General features: G+C 44.3%; 1 protein-coding gene across 6 annotated transcripts in view; it reads left to right on the top strand.

The window, feature by feature from the left end:
• MLLT6 (MLLT6, PHD finger containing) overlaps positions 1-21,633 on the top strand; it is an 87,804-nt gene that overhangs the window by 35,345 nt on the left and 30,826 nt on the right. For all 6 annotated transcript variants that reach the window (XM_081885578.1, XM_081885576.1, XM_081885577.1 and 3 more), the window contains exon 8: positions 15,163-15,261. In XM_081885578.1, the coding sequence (XP_081741704.1) occupies positions 15,163-15,261 (99 nt within the window). The remainder of the gene's footprint in view (positions 1-15,162; positions 15,262-21,633) is intronic.

Genomic DNA, 21,633 nt, shown 5'->3' with positions numbered 1-21,633 from the left:
CTGTGTATTCTACAATTCTTTGTTCTTGCCTTCCAAAATTATTACCGGTCCCAGAATTCAGCATCTGGACAATTTAAAGTTCTTGCTGAAGTTACTTCCAGATGACAACAACAACACACTTTCCAAAAAACCACTAAACCCCCTCCCCAATAACACAAGTAATGTTCAGTGGCAATTGCACACTATCCAGTTCCTTTGCAAAGAGGAAAGCAGTCCTTTGGAAGGAGAGTTAGCTCTCTCTCCACCTCTGCCGGTACTAGGGCTATCTCTCTTTTTCTCCACCTGTTTCAAAAAACACAGCTGTATTTGCCTATATTAACAGTTGCACTCAAACAGTGAAGCAGCCTCCCTGGAACTCCAGGATCTGATTGCATAATGGTGACAGTTAAGAAGTAAGAGCCACACAGCTATCCAGCCCCCATGTGTGGATCTGCAACACCTGGAAGCCTGAGCTGGGAATGGAGCAAAAAGAGGAGGGTTGGGATTCTGCAGTGCTTTAAGAAGGTCCGAGATGAGGAAAGAAGGAACCCTATAGATCAGATAAAAGACAAACATGCAAAAGCGGAGGCCTTCCCAGGTGCCCACAGGGTCCTCTCTCTCACGCCAGTCTCCATTCTGAAATTAGGCTGGTAAGAAGCTTCTCACAAATGTGCCCATGGGCCCCAAAAGGTCAGAGACCCCTTTATTAAAGATGAGGCTGAGGGGCTGGCTGAATTCTGCAGGCAAAAACAGCTCAACACCTACAAGGAATAAGGTAGCACTATATTCTCCACAGTCTGAGGCTTTTCAGACAAAGGACCCACCACTAGCCCACAGATGCGATTGGGGCCCCATTTCTTAATTATTGTTTTTAGCATATATTTGTGTGGTGGTTGTGGTTGTGCTTCTATTGTGACCCACCTTAGGTTAAGCCGCAACCCAGTGAGTGGGCCCCAACCCAACCAGTTGAAGATTGCAGGTCTAAGGTTGTAGGGCAGGCATAGGTGAACTCTGGCCCTCCAGATGTTTGGGACTATAATTCCCATCATCCCTGACCACTGGTTCTGTTAGCTAGGGATGATGGGAATTGTAGTCTCAAACATCTGGAGGGCTGGAGTTTGCCTATGCCTGTTGTAAGGGTTTGGTGTAACACTACTAAAAGCACCCCAGAGAGTGTGAGAGAGAAATATCTTGAGGGCAGGACAACATAAAAAGATGACGCAGCAAGCTGTTTTCAACATGGAGCTTCTCCCTTGGTGCTCCAGCATCACAAACTCGTATCCAGACATAGATTTACAGCAGGATAAGAACTGTGTTGCTCTTTTGCAGCCAAAACAGCCCAGAATCTTTTCAGGTGCCACAAGACTCTTCCTTGTTTTTTCTGGACATAGATGAAATTAAGAAGATACCCTCCCTTCTCTAGCCTTCAGAACCCCCAGGGAAACTGTCGAGTTTTATTGGTTTTACCCAGGCTTCTCTAATCACTGTGCAGAGATAGGGAGAAGCATTGTCGATTTCACCAGCACTTGTTAATCACTGCATGCCAGTGCTGATGTACACATGGTGAAAATGATAAGGCTTCCCCCCCCCCCACTCCCGCCACTGCTGCCTTAGTGCAAGACTGGAGAATCCTGATGAAATGGATGCCAGTGTCATGGGTCAGTTTGTCTACTGTGGTGAATAGTGGGGAGTGTTGTCAGTTTCACTCTTTCAGAACAAAATAGTGGTGGAGGGGAGAGGAGGGATTACACACAGTCATCAACAGCACCAGCAAACATTCCTTTATTATCCCAGGTGAGGCAGTCGTGCAAATGTAAGAACGCCCCTAAAATTATTTTGCAGCAATTGTAGTGGAAGTCTTTCCAGCATATGGGGCACCATGGGAATGCCACAGTTTGGGATGAACAAATGAGCTTCCAATACCAGAGAAAATTGCTAGTATGAAAAATCCTATGTCACAATTCTCTTCCTCTGCCTATTTGAAATCTGTAAAGGATTTAACTATTAGAAGACGGATAGTGAAATCCTGAACACACTTAACTGGGTGGGGAGTAAACTCCATACAAGTCCAGTGGGACCTATTTCTCAGTAAACATTATTTGGACTTATTTCTGAATAAATATTCTTTGGCTTGCACCGTAAATGGCGGGTGAAAAGAAAAAAAGAGGGCATCCTGCAAAAATTGCCCTAACCTTATCTGAGAGGTCTATAATCAGGGTTTAATTTTCATCTCTAGATAAAGTTTTTCAGGCTTGTAAAGGGAATACTTAAGGCCTCTGCTCTTGTATCCTCTGCTGCAGAGAAACCATTTTCCAGCTGTTCTCCATACTTCAATCAGTTGTTGCCACTCCTGCTATACAGCAACACTGTGTAGAAAGAAACATACTGTACAATTCACCTATACTATTGTATAGTGCCCTACACATATCTTATCCTCTCTAGCAAATACGATGTGGTCAGATCATACAGCTAGAACAAACTTGAAACCTGTTTTCAGTGCCAGAAGAAAAACACAAGAACTTGTAATATTAGAGAAGAGCATATGCAGAGTGCCTTAATAAAAGCATCTCTTCTCCCCACCCCCATCGCACCCCAACTCTCTAATCTGGGATTGAAGCGAAGGATTTCCAAGTAAGAGGATATGGTTTATTAGCCCAACTTGAACCCTAGCATCTCACTTTGGAGAAATTAACACTTGCCTGGAACTGTAGCAGAATCTGTTTCAGTGCCATTTGCAACTAGATTGGCGGGGGTGGGGAGGGCGGGGAGAGAGATACCTCACCCTTGTCAAGTCATGTTTTATGTGACCAAAAGCTCAGAGTTCCACACAGTTATTAGTTATGCAAAACTGAGAGGCATTGGTTTGTTTTTAGCCCTGCTGACTTGATCAGTTGCAACTGTACTGTCTGTCAGTCAGTCAGTCAGACAGTCATTCTGTCCAATTTCCTAGTATAGTGGCATCTCGGGTTACAAACACCTCAGGTTACAAACACTTCGGGTTACAGACTCCGCTAACCCAGAAGTAGTACCTCAGGTTAAGAACTTTACCTCAGGATGAGAACAGAAATCGTATGGTGGCGGTGCGGCAGCAGCAGGAGGCCCCATTAGCTAAAGTGGTACCTCAGTTTAAGAATGGTTTCAGGTTAAGAACGGACCTCCGGAGCGAATTAAGTTTGTAACCAGAGGTATCACTGTATATGTACTAGGCCTTTAAGGCAGCTTAAAGGTAGGTTGGCTTCAATGCACTCCCAAAGGCAGCTGCTGCCAAGGAAAATGGTGGAAACAGGAAAAGAGAAAGAGAGGCAGGAGAGAGATCAGCACAAGGTAAATGGTGGTAATGGAACAGAGTATGAGCCAAAAAGGCAGGGGAGAGAGGAAACCAGGATGGTTGGCAGGTGATTTGGAGAGCAGCTGACACCAGGCAGGCTATGGAAGAGAAAGGTTCTCTATTTGCACAGACTCTGAAAAGAAGGGGGAGGGAGAAGCAAGATCATTTCTTTCTGTTAATCTATATAGTACTGGCAATCATGCTCCAATAAACAGATGATCAAGGAAACAGTTGGCAAGGTGCAGTAAAGGTGCCTGTCCTGGGATCTATAATGAAGCTAGGCAAACTGCAGGCCTACAGAATAAAATAAAAGAAACTGGGGAAGTAGCCAACCACATATCCTTCCCTACGTCCCCCACAAAGGCCTGGAAAATCCTTTTTCCTAGAGGATAAATTATAGCCACAAATTATGTGTACTCTCCCAGGAGCCAAAGCTAGTGTGCATGAAACCTAGAAACAGACTTGGTTAGAGAGGGACAGCTTCCCCAGTCCAGCTGAAGCAGCTGCAGACTGTTGGAGGAGGGAAGAGGAGAGCTTAACCATGAACAGGTCATCAGCATCTTGCCTTCAAGCAAGTCTAATCACTGCTAATTGAACAAGTATTGATAATAACTTTGCCTGCCTTCCATTATCTTAGGCTTCATCCACACAGGAGTTTGATAAAGATTCCGAGCTGAATTATTTCCTAAGGCATTGTTCACATGGCATTCTCTGTATCCAGTGGGCAGCCTGCAGTTTTTCAACAGTAAAATCTGTTTTTTCCCCAATCCAGGGAAAATCTGGAAAAGGGAAGTAAATCCAACTGTGGACACACTGGAGCACATTGTGCGGGCAGGTTCTGGTGCCATCTACCACCATACCCATCTAAAAACCACAGGGTTGGAGAGGATTTTCAGTGGGAAAATAGAAGGAGAAAGAGTTTGTGCTGTTTTTTCTGCCTCAAACTCAGTCCTGCTGGTTGCTTTGCATAACAAAAGATGCCCCCCACCCCAATAATCACCAATCTGCATGTAGGGCATAGCTTCTCCTTGTCACTTCAGCTGTCACACAACTTGAAAATTCCACCATCTCCACCCCTGCTTTTGTTTAGAATCATAGAATTGCAGAGTTTGAGAACCTTACGCAAATTAGCCTGCTGGTTGCTTATGCAGACTCATGCTTAAAGACAAGCCTTTGCCATCCCAGGGCGCTCCAGATGTTTTGGACTATAATTTCCATCAACTCCAGCCAGTGGGCTACAACTTCTAAGTGTTGGGAGTTGAAGTCCGAAACATCTGGAGGGTGCCAGGTTGGGGAAAGGTTGGTGTGGGGGAAGTTTTGGCCCTCCAGGTGTTGTTGGACTCTACACCCATCAGCCCTAGCCAGCATGGTCAGTGCCAGGGGATGATGGGAGTTGCAGTCCAGGAACATCAGGGCATGGGCTCAAAGGTTTCCCTTCCTTACTGTAGAGGGGGGTGTTTATATAGCTGGAATGGGTTAACTGGTGGCCCTGTAAAAAATGTTGATCTACATCCCTTATCATCCCTGACTCATCAGCCATGGAGAGAGGGGCTGATGGAAGTTGGGAGTCAGGTAACACTCTGGAGGGCTGTAGGTTCCTCATGCTCACAAGAACATAGAAATCGCCTTCCTGGGATCAGATCATGGTCCGTCTAGTCCTGTACTCTCTTTCCAACAGCCAAACGTTTCTAGGAAGCATGGAGGTGAAGCCTGTTGCTTTGTGTCCAATATAATTAACTGACATACATGGCTGGGAAAAGGGAAGGATAGTGTGTAGATTTATTTCTGTCTGCCAGAGAAGGGGAGATTAGGACCGGTCATTGGGGGGAGAATTCCCCCCAACTTCCATCCTGGATGATGCAAGGTTGCAGGACTTCAGATATGGCGATGGGCTCTCTGTTCCTCCCAAGTTAGGATAAAGGTAAAGGGACCCCTGACCGTTAGGTCCAGTCACGGATGACTCTGGGGTTGCAGCGCTCATCTTGCTTTATTGGCCGAGGGAGCTGGCGTACAGCTTCCGGGTCATGTGGCCAGCATGACTAAGCCGCTTCTGGTGAACCAGAGCAGCGCACAGAAACGCCATTTACCTTCCCGCCAGAGTGGTACCTATTTATCTACTTGCACTTTGATATGCTTTCGAACTGCTAGCTTGGCAGGAGCAGGGACCGAGCAACGGGAGCTCACCCTGTCACGGAGATTTGAACCGCCGACCTTCTGATCGGTAAGCCCTAGGCTCTGTGGTTTAGGATAGTTCAGCTAATTAGCAGGTCTCCACAACCTTGTTTCAAAGTCGTGTAGTTTCAAATTTGTTGGTATCTTCGTCACATAGGCTTTTCCTGCAAGTATTTGTTTTTGCTGTTTCCAGTGAATGTGTGGAAAGAACAAGCCCATTTTGAAACATAGAATTCTGCCCTGAATTTATATGCCCAATTTTATTCTGTATCTCAACATTCATGGGAGCTGTTACAGTACAAACACGCAAATGAACGGAAAATGCCAAAATTGGGGGTAACCAAATCAATATCTCACTTGGCTGAGCAAATCATGTACGTATTTAAAATCTGCCTCTCCAATGCCTTTGTGCCATTTGGCAGTACCTGGCAATATTATAATTAGCTGGACCAGCTTCTATCAGTGTGAAAATATGGGAGCTTTCAAGTGAGTGCTTTAATCTGGAAAAGCTGTAAGAACAAAGAGTTTTGTCTGTAACCTGAAAGAACCAACAGAAATAGGACCATTTTTTGAAAAAGGTTGGTAAAAGAAGTTCTGTTTCTCTCTCTGCTTCAGTTTTTCTCCTATATCAGTCCTGCAGCATCAGACTAAACTAAAATAGTTAAAAGTTAAAAGTTTCAGTAATGTGGTTTTCCTCCTTGTATGCTGAACACACACCCCAGGAAGATATTTTTATACCCCACCCTAGTTTGACAGAGCTGGTAAACCTCAGTTAAACCAGAGTGTGAGCAGTACAACAGTAGCTGAGGACTCAAGCAATTGCACACAAACACTTCACACACAACCACTCTTCACATAGAACATTATGTCAGGGAAAAGAGATCGAGCCTGACCTTTTCCCTACTTTGGTCTTTCCAAATGAGAGTATGTGCAGGAAGCTTTTGTGGGTTTCTTTGCATGGAGGAGCATTTAATGACCATATGAGCAATCTGAAATATTACTGCCAAACACACATTCCCTACCTAAGCAAAAACTAAGCGAAGATCACACCCTTGCATTCTTTAACTCCCCCCCCCAACCTTTTCACCTGAAGCATTATAATGCCAGAAGTGTTATTAAGATGTGCTTGCGGATAAACCCTGTGAAAGAGATTAGCCTGAGGCAAAATGCATCCATTCCAAATACAGTATTTCTAAAGTGCCCTTCATCGAAAAAACGATCCCAAGGCTGAGTGCAACCAGAATAAAATACTGAACTTTATAGCCTTAAATACAGCAAAACCCAAGCTACCAAAATATCAGTAAGGATAAAAACACAGTGAATATCAGCAACATTCGGTACTTTGAACTGAAGTGCGTTCTTGCTGCCAGTTGCTTAATTTGCAAAGGAAGTGCCCTCCAAATTGGAAGCCAAGTTGTGTTCCTTCAATGCTACCTTGTTCTTTACGTGGTTAGAGACACGCTTCTTCAGAATTACTCCACATTTCAGGGCTGAGCTCGCCTCTTTGTCTGGCCCGGAAACCTTCCACTCTGTTTCCAGAAGCATGGGAGGTGGGTGCACGTATTAATTGTGCTAAGGGAAAGACACTTTCCACCTGCTCAGGAGCAGTATCTGTTCTAGCCCATTTTGTATGTTTAAAGGGGGGAAAGTTTCCTTAAACGTGCGGCGCAAGTTTTCTGTCCTTGGTCTGCAAACCGATTCTAAACACAGGCAGCATGTGTGAGTGAAGGAGGGGAGGGATATATATTGCACATGCCCAGAGACACTATCATTCATCTCATTCCTGCGGGCATTCCAGGGCAACGTTCTAACGCCGAATCCCGGCTGAAACCATGCACATGCTCAGAGGTGCTCTCGTCTCTTATGATTCGCTTACATTCCGAGGCTGAGGCTCGGTAAGAAGAGAAGGCAGAGCTTTACCCTTGACCCGTGTGCTTCGTTTCTCAGAATAAGGAACGTCTCCTGCCAGGCGGGGCAGACAAGACTTTATCGCCCCCCCCCCCCGTTTTGCTCTCACTGCAGTGCCCAGGCCGGGGGTGGGCGGTGAGGGGTGAAATCAAGGGAGGATCTTGTGGGCAAGGCCCTTTCTGGCATCTGAAGGGATCCTATTTCACTCGCCCTGACGTTGGAGATCTACAAGTTAGTATGTGCAACGTGGGCACCGCCTTCCCTTGCTTGCAAGGCGAGAGTTTCCCCCCTCCCCATTCCTTTCCTCCTCCTTCTCCTCCCTTTCTTTTCTTTTTTTCAACGCCCCCCCCCCTTTCCACTCTTCCCCGCTCCTCCTCATTAACTATCGGGCTTTTCCTGTGCTTGCCGAAATGCCACCCCCGCCCCCCACCTCCAGCTGCTCGAAACTCCCAACGCAGGCTTGGAAAGAGAGACTTTCTTCCTGTTGGTGAACTTTGGGCAATGAAATGAACTTGGCAACCCCAAGGCGATTGACAAACCCAGGCATTCCCAGAGGAAAGGAGTCTGGAGAGTCGGGAAGGTAGGGGTGGCCTTTTATTTCCAGGGGATCTATCATAAGGTCAGCGGCCCCCCCCCTCCAGTCCGACTTTAATCCCCCTCGCCAGTGACAGTGGGGTTTCTAACACTCTGGACGGCAAAGCAGACATTAGCAAAAGTGGGCAGGCATTTAAAAGTTGTGTCAGTGTGCGTGTGGCGGGGCTGGGGAAGAGGGAGATCTGAGGAAAAGGGGGGTGGGTATTAAGAGTCAGAGGGGAGAAGGTGTGGGGGAATCAGTTGGCATAAGAGAATGATTGAGTGCATTTTGAGTTAAGAGTCAAGACACGGCCATTGACATCCCAGGGTCAGTGTGCAGGACTGCTTTTGTGTGCCAACAAGGAAGATAATGAACCTCAGGGTTTCTCAACTGGCTTCTATTATTATTTACTATTCTTATTAAATGCTCGTTTTGCATGCTCTTTGGGTATTTTGTACAGAATTGCAAAATTGCCCCAGAGGTAGTATGTGGGACGGGAAGAGAAGTGTGGGGCAAGCGACGAGAAATGCAGATTTATGCACAGTTTTGCAAAAGAAGCTTTTAAAAAAACAACAACCCATATCCCCACTATGATGTCACATCAGCCTGAAAGATCTATATTTACACACAACAGTTATTGTGTTCTTCAGAAATATCCACTACCTTTTTTTTTAGTCTGTGAAAGGTCAACCCTCCAGGTGTTACATTTCTTCTTATGGCAACCAATATGCGGTAAAGTGAATCTTCTGAACTGGATCTGTTCAGATGACTCGAAACCCAGAATGCTGTGTCGTCTTTTTGGGGGTGGTGGATATCTTAAGATTTTTTAAAAAGGCAAACAAAGTAAAAGCTAAAGTGAAAACTGAGACTTTTTTTTTTAAAGGCACAATTTATAAAACTGGAAATCAACACACAAATTGCAAATAAGCCAAGTAAGCCTTAACTTATTTATTCATATTACTATTGCAAAATTGATTTAAGGCTGCAAAACTGTACACACTTTAATGGAAGCTCTATTGAACTCAGTGAGACTTTTTTTCTGAGCTAACATGCATAATAGCATTGGGCTGCATATATGTCAGCTGGAAATACTCGAAACCAGATTTGTTAATCTCTTTTATAAACTTCTAATCTAAAGTTTGCTCGTTTTAATTTTTTCACAGATTGATTTTTTAAAAAGTAATATTTTTCTTTGTTCTTTTATGCAAAATTTCTTGGTTTGAGGAGTTGATCTGGTGTTTCTTTGTTCACATGAAGCTGCTATTCCTGTACCTGCTTATAGAAAAGGAACTGACAATGGAATCCCATGTGCAGTATGTCTTTTAAGAAGCAAATCCTGCTGAATTCAGTTAGACTTATTCCTAGGTAAATGTAGATAAGATTGTACCCCAAAGCTTCCATTTTAAGGAAATCACTAAATTTTAAGGAAATTTCTGTGCCCAAAAGAGTACAGTACTGTGACTTACATAAAGTGAATGTGTATGTAAAGGTAAAGGACCCCTGACAGTTAAGTCCAGTGGCGAACGACTCTGGGGTTGCGGCGCTCATCTCGCTTTACTGGCCGAGGGAGCCAATGTTTGTCTGCAGACAGTTTTTCCGGGTCATGTGGCCAGCATGACTAAGCCGCTTCTGGCGAACCAGAGCAGCGCATGGAAACTCTGTTTACCTTCCTGCCAGATTTACCTATTTATCTACCTGCACTTTGACGTGCTTTTGAACTGCTAGGTTGGCAAGAGCTGGGACTGAGCAAGAGGAGCTCACCCCGAACTGCCGACCTTCCCATCGGCAGGCCCTAGACTCAGTGGTTTAGACCACAACGCCACCCGCGTCCCATGTGTATTTAGTTACCTATTATTTAACACTTTTATATACCACTTTCTGATTGGACTTTAAATAATAAGTAAAACAATGCATTCAATCTAAGGCATACTAGTGACGTGGGGGCTGCATATAAACAAGAGGGGCACTCCAGGGACAAATGAATTTGGAATCGGGTGAAGAGGCCAGGGCAGACTAGCCCCCCGCTTTTTTAACAGATCTCAAGCTCAAAGTAAATTAATTCAATAAATATAGAGCAGGCAGGTAGAAAGCCAGCTGAGGTGTGTGGGGTATGCAGAGTATTGTACTGAATCTTACCAGGTAGAAGTCATGAATGCTTTCTCCATGTAATATGCTCTTGGTCCTTTGGGAAAACATTTGTTCCTCAAGGGTAAGGTAGATGAAATGTAGAAGTTGAGAGAGGCAGTGGGTTGGTGTATGAAGCCTTTGGGAACATGGCAGTGGTAGCCAGGGGATGGATGTTGGATAATTCCCTCAGATATGGAAATGGGAGCAAAAATTTGCCACAGTGTGCATGTTCATCGGAGGTCAGGAACGGAAATAACACAAGTGAATATGAGTGGTATTCACTATGGTTGTATTTTAGGTCTATAAATGTTATATAAGTAATCAACATTATTTTCTGCATAGTTTTTAACTTTTCCGTTCCATTTAAATTGATTACAGCCATATCAAATAATGAGACAAATCACATAGGTTTCCGTGGAAACTGAATTGTAGCAGAATGGAAACACTGCTGTTTGCGATGAACACAAAATAGGAGTGAGGCTCTCTGGGAAGGAAGGAATCACTCTGAGGAAGAGGCATTTGATCCCCTAGAAGGGACCAATTTCCTAGGGGATAATGGTGAAAAAGGTGAAATCTGTGTTGGAGAAGGGGACTGAAAATAAAACTGCTAATATCAGAATGCCATTATAGAAATCTATGGCGTGACTGCACTTCAAATATTGTATTCAGTTCTGATTGCTTCACCTCCAGAAGGATATTGTAGACCTAGAAAAGGTTCAGAAAGTGGCAACCTAAATCATCATAGGACTGGAACAACTCCCTTATGAGAAATGGCCACAACATCTGGGACTTTTTAGTTAAGAAAAAAGGCAAGTAAGTGAGGATATAATAGAGGTGTATAAAAGTATGTAAGGTGTGGAGATAGTAGAGAAGGAGAAGTTTTTCTCCGTCTTTCATAATACTAGAACCTGGGGTCCACCAAAGCTAAATGAGGGAAGATTCAGAATGGACAAAAGGAAGTACAGTCATACTTTGGTTTTCAAACAGCTTAGTTCTTGAATGTTTTGGCTCCCAAACGTCACAAACCCGGAAGTGAATGTTCTGGTTTGCGAACTATTTTTGGAAGCCGAATGTCTGACGTGGTTTGCGCGGCTTCTAATTGCTGCAGGAGCTCCCTGCAGCCAATCAGAAGCCGCGCTTTGGTTTCTGAACATTTTGGAAGTCGAACGGACTTCAGGAACATATTCCATTCGTCTTCCAAGATACAACTGTACTGCTTTACATAGTGCATAGTTAAACTATGGCATTTGCTACCACAAGATGTAAATATGGCCACCAACTTGAATGGTGTAGACCAGTGGTTCCCAATTTTGAGTCCCGGGACCCCTGGAGATCCACGGAACACACCCAGTTAGTCCACTGCCTCCCCCCTTGCCTCCCCGCTCCCAACTATTTTTTGTTTTGTTTTGTTATTTTTTGCATAGCAATATCACAGATTTTAGCGCTGTGTGATTTTTCAATATATTGGCCTAAATCAGTTTTGAAATCACACTGCGACAATGATTTTGACCTGGCAATATTCAGCAATATATTGCTCCTTGTGTGAGGGAGAGCAGGGCAGCTGATTTCAAGGCACTGCCGATATCCCGCAATGATCTCGGCTGATAACGTGGCTGCTCTGAGCTGCCTTACCGTGATACTACCTTCCCCTGGTGCTGAGGTGGAGCAGCTTTTCTCAGTAGGAAAGCAGCAGCAGCAGCCACAGCAGGCAGTGCGTCTTCACTGGCTGCCACTGCTGGCTGCCTCTGTTTGCTGCCCCCTTGACTGCGGCTTGATGTACCCCAATCCCCTCCCACTCAAACCGTGCAGTGGAGGTGACTCTGCTTCCTTTCCTTCCCCCAACCATCTGATCTCCACAGCTGCCCCTTGCCTCGTCTCCACGCCTGATCTGCAGGCACCCGGCCCACACAATCTCCTTGACTGCTACTTCCCTCATCCCCACGCCTGATCTGCAATTTCAGACATTGTGATATATCAGAATATTGTGGTGCTTAGCTGCTGATATATCACGATGTTGAAAACCAGATAACGCTCAGACCTAGTCTGTTTTTTTAGTACAGTATACCTAAAATCCTTTGCTTGTTAGGAGCTACCCCACATTTTGTTCAAAAATGAATAAATAAATGCAGAGGTAACTTCCATAGAGTTTTCAAAACTTTCAAAAGTAGGGGGTCCGTGGCTTGGGTTTTGAAAAATAAGGGGTCCTGGGTATTTAGCTAATTGGGAACCACTGGCGTAGACAAGTTCATAAAGGATTATGGCTACCTGCGCTATTAGAGGCAGTATGTCTCTGAATACTGGTTTCCCAAATGCATCTAGTTGGCCGCTGCAAGAACAAGATGCTGGACTACATGGGCATTTGGTATTATCCCACAGGGCTCCTCTTATGAGACCAGTGCTTTGAATTATACCTAGAAACAAATTGGAATTCAGTGAGGATGTTTTCAGCCCTAGAGAAATGTGATCCAACTGGTGATTCATTGATTTGCATAATTTATTCTGTTTACCATGAGCGCAAAGAGGGGAAAGAGCTGTCTGACCATTGGAATGCTTCTCAGACCTCTGCCTGGCTTTTGGTTACAGAGATTTTGCCAGGCGTTAGCCACACACTTTGTCAAGGCTGTCCCTGGAGCCACAAGCAGGGCTGAGTGTACTCCACTCTGAAGGGGGGTGGGGACCTGCTGTCAGGAAATCCAAATTCTGTGCCAAGAAAAGTCGACTTTTGCAACATGTATAAATCATGCAAATGGAGGACATTTTCATGGTTTGCTTTTGCTAGGAACAGGAGGGGTGAGGTCATTGATGCACCAGTTTTCACTCTTGCAAATCTTTTTCAGCTATCTCTGGTTGCAAATATTTCCTCAGCCATTACCCACATATATCTTAAAATCCATAAAGACCTAGACAGCTGCATTTTTAAAATGAAACTTGAGATTCTCAGGAAACTGAATTTCTATACCCACTACGCAACCTGCATTTCTCTTCTGTGATCTTCCAGAATTGCAGCATACAAAAAGTCCTGATCAAGAGCTAGAAGTTTGCTTTACAAAAGAAAAGGTGTTCTTCACAACACATGTGGGTTTTGTTTGTAGCACAGGTGGGCAAACCATGGCCCCAGCCTCATTTTATGCAGCCCCCAATGCCTCTTGTAGCTGTCCCATTCCTCTTTAACTGCGCAGGCCTACATTTCCCAGTATGGGTTTGAATCATCCCCGCAAAACAGTGACACTCTGAAGGCAACCTAAATTTAGCCACAATCGCTTTATGTCCTTCTAGCATAGATTGCAATTAGGAAACACACCTAATTCCTGTGCAAAGCTTGATTGCTTATTTATTTAGCCAATATCGAATTTTATACCTCATTTTTTAAAGAAAATACTGTAGTCAAGGTGGGTTATAATCAGTTTAATACAGTGTTGGAGTTCAAACACAGCATGCTAGTTTATCAAGGCAAAGAACAGCAGAAGCGCCACAGGTTTATGACACAGGTGCTAACACCTGCAGAGACAATGTGGGTTTGGTAACAGATGCCTTGTAAGACTACTTAGCAGGGTAAAAAGAAAAGCAGGACATACACAGCAAGCAGACTAATACCCAGTCTTCTGATGTGCGATTAGATGCCATCCTACCTCTTTTCCTGCAGACATGCCTAACTATCCCACTTCCTTCCATTCTTTTCCAACTCCTTTTTCGCTCCCAGTTCAGCCACTGAAGCAATTTACTCATCTAGCTCAGTAATATCTGAGTGGCAGCATCTGTCCAGGGCTTCAGGTACAGGACTTTCCCATCATCTCCTTTTTAACTGGAGAGGCCAGGGCGTGAACTTACATGCAAAGGATGTCCTCTATCACTCAGCTACATTTTCTTTCTCCCAATCTACATAAAAGTTGTGAACGAATCAGGTTTGTTATAGGAACCTGGACCTTTGACATGCGATAGCTGTCCTTTAGCCATGGCTATCCCCGTTAAGCCACAAGAGAGATGATGATGATGATGATGATGATGATGATGATGATAATAATAATAATTTATTTATTTATTTATACACTGCCCATCTGGCTGGGTTTCAACTCTGGGCGGCTTCCAACAATATTATTAAAATACAATAGTCCGTCAAACATTAAGAGCTTCCCTAAACAGCCTCCTTCAGATGTCTTCTTAAAGATGTGGCTGGAACTAAATATCACACAGATTAAGCGGGGGAAACCCACAACCTCTTCCTGAACGCCGAGGTAGCAGGTGCTTGCAGATTTATGCAATGCACCCCATGAATGCAAACTAAGCCTTTGAAATGTTAGGGAGAAGCTGCCCTTGTACAGAATCATATGGACAATTGGTTCTTCCAGGGGACCTGGCATGTTCTATAACTAATGAAAACGACGCTGCAGAAAAAGGGGTTTTGATATTGGGCGCAGATTTTGTAATGCTGTTTTATTCATTTCAAGAAATGAAATCAAGTTTCTAGTCCCTGAAGCAGGAAAAAGAAGCATGAATAACAGTTAGTAAGCAGGGTTCCCAGTGATTCACTGGATGGTGTTTGAGGACCTCCTTACTCCTCCCAAGAAATGTATAAGCCACGACAAAAATTAAGCAAATCTTTTCAAAATCATTTAATTAGCTGTTTTCAGGATGTAGCGGCCAGCTTTTCTGGGCAGTGAAAAATCTCGGATAACCTTTTCTTGGGATTTAGTGATATCTTTATTTTTAAGGAGAGCAAAATTCAGGTGTCCTCTGATGAAGCTGATCCAGGAGAAGAAGGAATTCCCAGGGAATAGCTGGAGGGCCTTGTATGATGTATATGCCTGTGTGTATATGTATAATCTTAATCTGAACCTGATATGGATTTTTGTCATGGATCTGCATGCCAGATGTTGTCTGCACCTGGAGGAGCGGTTACTCCAGGCAGATGTTTTTGGTGATGAGCCAGAGTTGCTGTCTATGGTGGGGGAAGAAATGGCTTCTGAGATATACAGTCTAGACTGTCATCCTCGCTTGATGCCTTCCCCTTACAGATTCCTTTCTCCCTTGCTGCTGGAAGGGTGGAATACATTGTCTTTTGATCTTCCTTTTATAGAGTCGGAAGGACAAGGAAAGGCCTAAACAGAAGCACAAGAAGCATTCGGAATCACCCACAAGTCTCACACTGTCCTCCACTCCCATTGTCACTGAAAAGGTAACGAAAACCCCATGTGAGGTGTTTGCAATGGAGCACCAATATTTGTTTGTTTGTTGTTTTGTTTTGGCAAGTGCTGTGATATTTGGTATCGGTGTCTAATATTCAGCCTCTTGGAAAAGCGTAGGAGTTGTTTTCGTGTTTTGAGACCTCATGATTCTGAAGATAAGTGTGTTGATATAAGTGTTAGATTCTCAGAAGCCAGAGGGGAGAATAAGCAAGGTTTCAATAGACACACCTGTGCTCTGCATTCCCCATGTAGCCATGAGAAACACAAAACATTATAGTATGGGGCGGGCGGGGGGAGGGGGAGAGAAACACAACTGCGGTAAATTTTAACCTCACTTTTCAGGTTGCAGAATTCAGTTTTTCTGGGTGTACAAACAAACAAGATTAACCTATGAGAGCCATTGTGGTGTAGTGGTTAAGAGCGGTAGTCTCGTAATCTGGGGAACCGGGTTTGAGTCTCCGCTCCTCCACATGCAGCTGCTGGGTAACCTTGGGCTAGTCACACTTCTCTGAAGTCTCTCAGCCTCACTCACCTCACAGAGTGTTTGTTGTGGGGGAGGAAGGGAAAGGAGAATGTTAGTCGCTTTGAGACTCCTTAGGGTAGTGATAAAGCGGGGTATCAAATCCAAACTCTTCTCCTTCTTCTTCTTCCTATGATCTTTGGGTGAAGGGTGGTATATAAATTTTAATAATAATAATAATAATAATAATAATAATAATAATAATAATAATAATTTACCCGAATTCAGGACCTGTGTTTTATACACAGCCCTCCCTTGAGAGTGGAAAAAATAGATCAAGCAAGAGAAGAAAGATAGATGTACAAGCCCTTCCTTGCTGCACCCACTCCAATTTGTTTCAGGTCCTAATTGCACACATTCCCCCAATGCTCTTCCCTTCACTTCTCCACCACAAGCAAGCTCTGAGCCCTGAGAAGCTCATATTGCAGCTGTCTGCTACTGATGACATAATCGCTAAGCTAAACCCTTGAGTGATTTCAGAAGCATGTCACAGCTCGTTCCTGAAGAACATGTTTCACTTCAGGCCTTCCGTAGCATTAATAATCTAATCGCAGAGCTTTGCTTTGCTCTCTCTCTGTCTCTCAAGCCTGATTGTAAACCAGGTGAAATGACTGGGCTACATTTTCTAGGGCCAAATCTCACATTACTTAATCTGCATCAGGGTTAGCCCATTAGGCTAAGTAGGGAAGTGAAAGCCTGCCGGAGGAATTCCATTTCCAGCTCTGTTTTCCAAGCCTCTGGCAGCAGATTTTCTATGGAAAAATCAATCTCTTGGCTTGAATTTCAGGCAGTTCTGTTTGTGCTATGATTGCTTCAATGCTGCCAATTGCTTGGTTCAATAAAAAGCCCCATATGTGTTCACACATAGGTTTTTGTTCACATGCGTAATGCATAATAATTGGGCTTTGAGGCTGGAGATGGGCAGTGTTTTTTTTAAAGAGCTGAAAGTGGTCCAAGAGAGAGGAATCTGTTTCTGTAGTCATTGCACACATACTTCTTTTGTCCCATTGTTACCTCTGGCCAAGCAGGTTTTGCAGGGTTTTGAAACAATACAAACTCCTGCAAGACCTGTTTACCGGAGCTAAAAACGGGATGCGTGTTTTTGCTGCAGAAGCAGTTATCCCTCTTTCAAACCACTTGATCTAGTTCCATCCTTAAGATAAACATTTTGACTTACTTTGTACCAGATTGCACTGTAGGATGGGCATGGTAGGCTGTTTGAGAGCATGCATATTTTAAGTCATGTATTGAGATGATGTTGCCGGATTTTTTGAGATTGTAGGATGTGGTTTGATGTTCAGATACCACAAAAATGCAGCTGGTATGAAACAAAGTGATTAGCTGTGCAATCTGAACTCAGGAAGAAGGGTAGGATATAAATTTAATAATAATAATCTTATGTATGTCTACTCATGCATTATTGGAGGGGATTATTAGGTTGTCTTTGGTTTTGTTTTTATTGTGTATTTTGTGTTTTCTATATTGTGATTTTATGTTGTGAACCGCCCTGAGATCTATATGTATAAAGTGGTATGGAAATTTAATAAAATAGTGGCAATAAGTGCCAGCTGGTTACCCACCCTGAACCTTGCCAGCTCTTGGACCTATGCTCCTTATAATGTAGCTTAGGGGCTCAATGTTTGGGGGCACCAGCGGGCTAGGAAATCTGCTTCCTCCCTTGAAGACCATAGGAACAAAATAATGCATAAATCTGCAGCAGGACCTTGAAGTATGGTTCTCATTAGTTTGCAACGGGCCTCATCCATACAGGTGCAGGGTGTGGAGCATATAAGCGGGACCCTTAGTAGAGCTTGCTTTCACTTCTTGAAAACATCATTTGTTTAACCATCAGAAACCCCTCTGCTAATGAGTAATTCCTGGGGAAACTGTCGTCTGCCCTGCAATCCTATCCTGCTTAATTAAACTAGATTGTTTTAATTGGATCTAGCCTAGCCTGAATGTGGATTTATATTCTTGTGGGATTAGTTTAGTTCAACTGTTGTTCTCCAAAGGTTTGTCCAGAAGGGGCCTGGTCACCCCCTTTCGCCTCTTCACTTGGAAACGCTGTCTATTTCATGTGAATGAATTTAAACATGTGTGGAGATGCTTAACAGAGATTGTGAGCAGCCACATGGATTGGGTGAGGAGCTCAATGTGTGTAAGCCCCCACCACCATATTGTTAATGTTGATCAGATAGACTAAGTGCTTGGTGACATCTTCATGTTGCGGGTAAATATCAGTCATGGATAATCTGTGAAAAAAATATTTAGTGAAGGCATGTGAATAGAGTTTCCAAGGTCATTTTGTGGTTAGAACCAATGGGGCCAACTGCAGAGTTTTGTAATGTGTGAACACTGGGGGGAAGAGATTAGAAACCACATGGTATACGATGGGTAGCCAATGTGGTGCCCTCTAGATGTTGCGGACGACCAGGGAGGTGGGTGGCGCTGTGGTCTAAAACACTGAGCCTCTTGGGCTTGCCAATTGGAAGGTCGGTGGTTCAAAACCCTGTGACGGAGTGAGCTCCCATAGCTCAGTCCCAGCTCCTGCCAACCTAGTAGTTCGAAAGCATGCAAGTGCAAGTAGATAAATAGGTACCGCTCTGGCGGGAAGGTAAACAGCATTTCTGTGCGCTCTGGTTTCCATCAGGTGTCCTGTTGCGCCAGAAGCGGTTTATTCATGCTGCCCACGTGACCCGGAAAGCTGTCTGTGGACAAATGCTGGCTCCCTCGGCCTGAAAGTGAGATGAGCACCGCAACCCCATAGTTGCCTTTGACTGGACTTAACTGTCCAGGGGTCCTTTACCTTTGTGGACACCTCATCCTAACATCTCTGATAATTGGCCATCCTGATTGTGGGACGTATCAGTGGTCAGAGCCAATATTTCTGCACTCTCAACCCTTTCCTAAATTCAAAGCATATTCCTTGTTCAAAAATACTAACCAGCTAATCACAAACTGAATTTTAACAGCGGAACAAGAACTCATTTATGTTATGTGTCTTATATCATCCAGTGTCAATGACATCCATTAACGAAAAGCACACTTTCAATCTTAACCTGCCTTCCTGGGAATATTCTCAAGTTTGGAGAGAGAGAAAGAATGAATAATTCCCCCCCCCCCCCACGTCTCTCTCTGCTGCTTGCAAGCCTCCAAAGTGTCCATCCCTTAGACATTGTGGAGCACAGAATGGGCTGAGAATCTTCACATGGAACTTTTCCCACTCTGCCACCTGCGTGGCTCCAAGAATCCTGGAAGGAGTTAAAATTGGCCATTAAGAAAATTATGTAGCTGTGTAAGACAACCTGTTAGGAGGCCCAGAGCTGGAACTGCAAACAGCAGGATATCTCTCCAGGTCAGGACAAGGGTGAGGCCACAGAGATATGTGGGAGACCCAGGGGGAGGGTGGCAGGGCGGGGCTGGGGGGCTGTTTGAGACAGGTCAGGATTACACAGCATTAGTGAAATTTCTCTTTGGGGCCTGTCAAGGGTTCAAAATGAGCACATCTAGGGTAAAGCAGCATAGTGCATGTAAGACAATACCTCTCAAATCCAAAGATCTGAGGATAGTTTAAAATAAGTGTGTGGTGATTGTGTGAGCGCTTGCTCAAACACACAAACTAGGCTTTTAATTTAGTGTATGTTCCTGTCTATAAGATGCCCCCTATTTTGGGGAACTCCAATTTAAGAAAATGGGGGGGGGGGAGAGATACTATCTGTGTATAAGACGAGCCCCAATTTTGAACCTTATTTTAGAGTAAAAAAACACAGTCTTATACACGGAAAAGTACGGTAGTTTAGGAGTTGTGGTGTTTCTCCTGTGCCATCCATGTACACACTAACATGGGGAAATAGTTAGTGTACACACTAACATGGGGAAATATGACAAGATACCTGCCCCAAGAAGCTTACAATCTACATATTAACAACGGGGGTAAAGCACTAGAGGCGGTGGTGGGTGGAGATAAAGCTGTTCGGGGGCGACTGTGAATAAGCAGAAATATGCTTACAACATGCTTAGACTCCCTTTCAATTCAGGATGAGGACTAAATGATTTATTTTTGCTACTAATAAGCAGTAATGAGTGCAATATAATAATGAATCAGCGTTGTTGTTGTTGTTCTTTTACATTTCTGCCCTCCCCCGCCATATCCAGGTTAGACATAACATTGTTAGCAAATTAAAGTCCAGAAACATGAAAAATACAGGTGGAAACAATTGTTCGAATGTTTACTCATATGTTACAATGTCCTGTTTGGAGATATTAGCTGGATTGCTTAGAGGGAGGGGAAGTTAACAGACTGTGTTTAGGGAACAGGCGCACTTTCATCATTGGGGAGAGCTGCCCCCCTCTACCTGCAGTTTTTTTAAACCTCAGAATTGCTTATTGCGCTATCACTGCTTTATGGAGGCATTCATGCCTTTCTGGCATCGAACGCAAACCACATCTTGGATCTCTTTGCATGCTTGGAAATTTAAGGAGCAAGGACTCCAGTGTTTAATAGGCCTGGAAACAAAGGCTCGATAATGAATGTGCACATACAGAGGTAAGCAGCTCACCCACTTGCTCAGACACAGCTCTTATTTTACAGCTGTTGCTATATCCACATGATGCGCACTGAGTATCCCTTGGGATACATTCATGTGCAGTAACATGTGGCCAAAGCTGCAGCTTCCCACCAAGAAATTGTCAGACTGCAGGTGGCACATTTCCTCCCCTCACCTGGTGATATAGGAATTGAAACATTTGCTTCCAAGTAGCTGCATCCACACACGACCTGATGAGCCCTTGGTGAGGGGAGCTGTCGTCGTGGGAAGGATACTTTGAACATCTGAATTAGCGGACCGCACTTTCAAATACAGTGGTACCTTGGTTTAAGAACATCTTAGTTTATGAACAGGGATTAAGAACTCTGCAAACCCAGAAGTAGGTGTTTTGGTTTGTGAACTTTGCCTTGGAAGCAGAAAATGTTTCGCTTCCTGTTGAGTGTGTTCTATTTGTAAATGGAGTCCGCCGCTGTTATGGGAAAGCACGCCTTGGTTTAAGAACGCTTTGGTTTAGGAATGGACTTCCGGAACCGATTAAGTTCGTAAACCAAGGTACCACTGTACAGTTTAAGGAGTCTCAGTTTACCATCAGGTTCATGAACATCTCTGGAGAGTGGGGCTGCAATAGCTGTGGGTGTTTACAGTTTGGGGAAGAGGAAGAATGGCTTTGGGAGTGAGAAGGTGGTTGGGGGGGTTTCTTGGGTACAGCAGCTTCTGTGCCCTCTGCCCCCACCGTGGATGAGGTGAGACTTGCAAACTGAGAACACACTTAGGTTGCGTCCAGTCTTCCTGAGAACTCTGCCCAAAGTGGGCATGATACCGTTTTAGGGTAGTGGGTCCTGTGCTGGTCTTGAGTCCCCAGCAAATGCCCGATTTTACCATCCAGGCAGCAGCAGCAGGGCTAGGAAAGAGTGGCAGCCCTTTGGGCAAATTTGCAGCCTTCACTCAGCCAGCAGTGGTACCTCTGGCGGGGCAATAGGGGCAGAGTGCTACTGAGATCTCTGCCTTAAGATCATAACAGTGGCAAGGGTTGCCATATTTTGAAATGGGCAGAAGAAAAATGCAGGGCAAAGGCAAAACCACTTGGACCTGTGTCTAGAAAAGCACAGGACGAGCGGAAAACTGCTCAGACCCATGCTTTCTAGGCACAGGACAAGTGGAAATTGCCCACAGATAGGGCAATAAAAGAAAAGGAAGCAGCCAGAGCTCCAGTGCTGTAACTGAGGGCTCAAAGATAGCAAAACGACCCAGTTACCTGAAGAAATTAAATAATACTTAAGCTGCTGAGAGTGCCT

The sequence above is a fragment of the Podarcis melisellensis genome, assembly GCF_964234715.1.
Source record: "Podarcis melisellensis genome assembly, chromosome: 13".
Taxonomy (NCBI): domain Eukaryota; kingdom Metazoa; phylum Chordata; class Lepidosauria; order Squamata; family Lacertidae; genus Podarcis; species Podarcis melisellensis.
Note: the sequence above shows the minus strand (reverse complement) of the source record. Positions and strands in the feature narration are given on the sequence as shown.